The sequence below is a fragment of the Borostomias antarcticus genome (genome assembly GCF_949987555.1).
Source record: "Borostomias antarcticus genome assembly, contig: scaffold_79, whole genome shotgun sequence".
Classification (NCBI taxonomy): domain Eukaryota; kingdom Metazoa; phylum Chordata; class Actinopteri; order Stomiiformes; family Stomiidae; genus Borostomias; species Borostomias antarcticus.
Genome location: NW_028175942.1, coordinates 744,479 through 746,978, shown reverse-complemented (window position 1 = coordinate 746,978; position 2,500 = coordinate 744,479). Strand labels below are relative to the sequence as shown.

Here is a 2,500-nt window from a genome sequence, read left to right as displayed (position 1 = left end):
CACATCTAGAAGACTGGCTTAGCGTGCAGCTTTCTATTTTAGTTTTGTACTTGGCAAGTGTCCAAATCACAGAAGTATGTTAGAAGATGACCTAAACACCCCGAGCCTGGGTGAGGTGGTCACCCGGGTTATATATCTGGGCACACCTCCAGGAGCCATGTCACCGTTTCGTCATCCAAAACCGCCAGGCCATGCGTTCCGTTGGGTGTCCGGTATGTCGGACAGGCCTGGATGAACAGGGTTCCCTTCAGGCTTGTTCGGCTTAGGGATCGCGACAACTAGGGCAACTAGCGCGACAACTAGGGCAATAGCTACAAACCGTGTTGGGATGCGGAGTGTGAGAGTCTCTACTGTGTCTTCCTCCGTGCCCCCCCCCCCCCCAGGAGCTGAGTCAGACAGACTTGCTGTCTAGACTCACCCGAAGGAGGCAAGAGCGCTGGGAGGAGGCCATTAACTCTATTGACTTCTCACACTCCAGCCACAAGGCATGGAGCATCCTTAACTACCTCACTGGCAGGTCTAGACACTCCCCCCGTCACTGCAAACAAAATGACAATTTGTGAAAAGTGGGACATACGAGGGCAAAGACCGCTCCGGTGAATTGAATGACGTGAGTTCGCTGCTTCCCTCCAGCATGTAAAGCCAGGGAAAGCTCCGGGGCCTGATTCTATCTGCCTGGAGATTATACTCCATGCTGCGCCTCCCTTGAAGTCCTGGTTAAGAGCGTTCCTCTCTTCCTACCTAGAGTAGTTGACTACGTCATATTGTACATAGTCACCAGGTTTTAGAAAAGTTGAAACATACTGTAATTTCACCTGTGTGTCATGGTTAGCTTTTGACCCTCACGGTATTAAAGGGGTAGTGAGCTATTTTGGACATTTAGCCCTATTTATGATATGTCTAAAATCAATCTGAAACATAGTGACCATAATTTCATTGATCGTTCAAATATTAAGCTAGATTGAGATTTTCGTCTCAAATTTCATTACAATGGAAGTGGGCAGGGCATGTTAATACGCGTTGAAAAACTCAAGAAAAACTAGCAGGAAGCTCAGTGTGTAATCTTACCAGTCTCAGTATGCTGTCCTGGGAAATGCATCACAGTCCACTGTGTTTACGTGTATGGCAACCCCTTCGCCCAAGTGGTCAAAACGAGGCTGGAGCAATGCTAAACACAACGGATTGTAATATATTTCACAGTACAGCATACTGACACTGGTAAGATTACACACTGAGCTTCCACCTGAAGTGCGATATGGGACTGTGCAATAATTGTTTAGTTGCTCTTATAGCTCTTAAAGGAGTAGTAAAGGGAAAATGCATGTTTAGCCGCGTTTTAAGGTTACTTATGATCATATACAATGGTTCAGATCAAAACGTTGACAAAACTAGCACTTTTGAGAAAGTCTGATAATTGCTCTACCACCGTTTTGGTCATACAATGGATGTGGGTGGGCACCGTGAAAAATCATTCAAAAAACATTTTAAACTCTCGATTTCAAAGACAAGAAACTCACTGAGGTGTTAGTAAACATGCATTCTCCCTTTACTACTCCTTTAATAGTAATTATTGTTGCCGAAGTGCACTAAGGGACTGTGCAATAATTGCTTGTTATATTTTATACATTTTCAGGACTCTTATTCATAAACTATATTTTATACGTTTTAAGGATTTTTTTTAAAGGATTTTACTTATAGTGCATGTGTAGGCCACTGTAATCTTTTAAGCTGATCCAAAACTGAATGCCCGAACAAAGTTTCGTTGTATGAACATGCAATGACAAATAAACTATCTATCTTCCTGCTAGTTTTCCAATGTGTATTAACATGCCCTGGCCAATTAACATCCTACCACTACCCCATTAACATCCTACCACTACCCCATTAACATCCTACCACTACCCCATTAACATCCTACAACTACCCCATTGACATCCTTCCACTACCCCATTAACATCCTACCACTACCCCATTAACATCCTACCCCTACCCCATTAACATCCTACCACTACCCCATTAACATCCTACCCCATTGACATCCTGCTATGTCATATCCTGTTTTCTAGGTTCTGGGCTCTGCTGTCGGACTCCCTGTACGTCCACCGTCAGTCCTCCCCCCTCCCCTTCATCTCCTCCTTCTGCCAGGGCTTTGGGAAGACGCTCCGCTGGAGAGGACAGGTACTGCAGCTCATGGACGACAACATTAGAATGTTATGTAGTTGGTTGTAATTAGGCAATAAACCACGAGAGGCCGTGTGTTATAGTGATTTTATAACAGCTAGGGGGCGTTGTTAGGCACGACGCGAAGCAGAGTAAAACCCCCCTAGCTGTTATAAAATCACTATAACACACGGCCTCGAGTGGTTTATTGCTTTTATACAACGGTTACTACAGCTATTAGTGTAAAATAAACACAAAATATTAACATTTATTCAAAACGAAGCATCATTCCCTCAATTCCGCGGAGCAAAATAGTTCCCCTAACAAAAGGGTTGCCAAG

General features: G+C 44.2%; 1 protein-coding gene across 2 annotated transcripts in view; it reads left to right on the top strand.

Annotated features, from left to right (window-relative positions):
• LOC311328996 (cytosolic endo-beta-N-acetylglucosaminidase-like) overlaps positions 1–2,500 on the top strand; it is an 18,174-nt gene that overhangs the window by 7,542 nt on the left and 8,132 nt on the right. For both annotated transcript variants that reach the window (XM_084462880.1, XM_084462879.1), the window contains exon 9: positions 2,067–2,178. In XM_084462880.1, the coding sequence (XP_084319006.1) occupies positions 2,067–2,178 (112 nt within the window). The remainder of the gene's footprint in view (positions 1–2,066; positions 2,179–2,500) is intronic.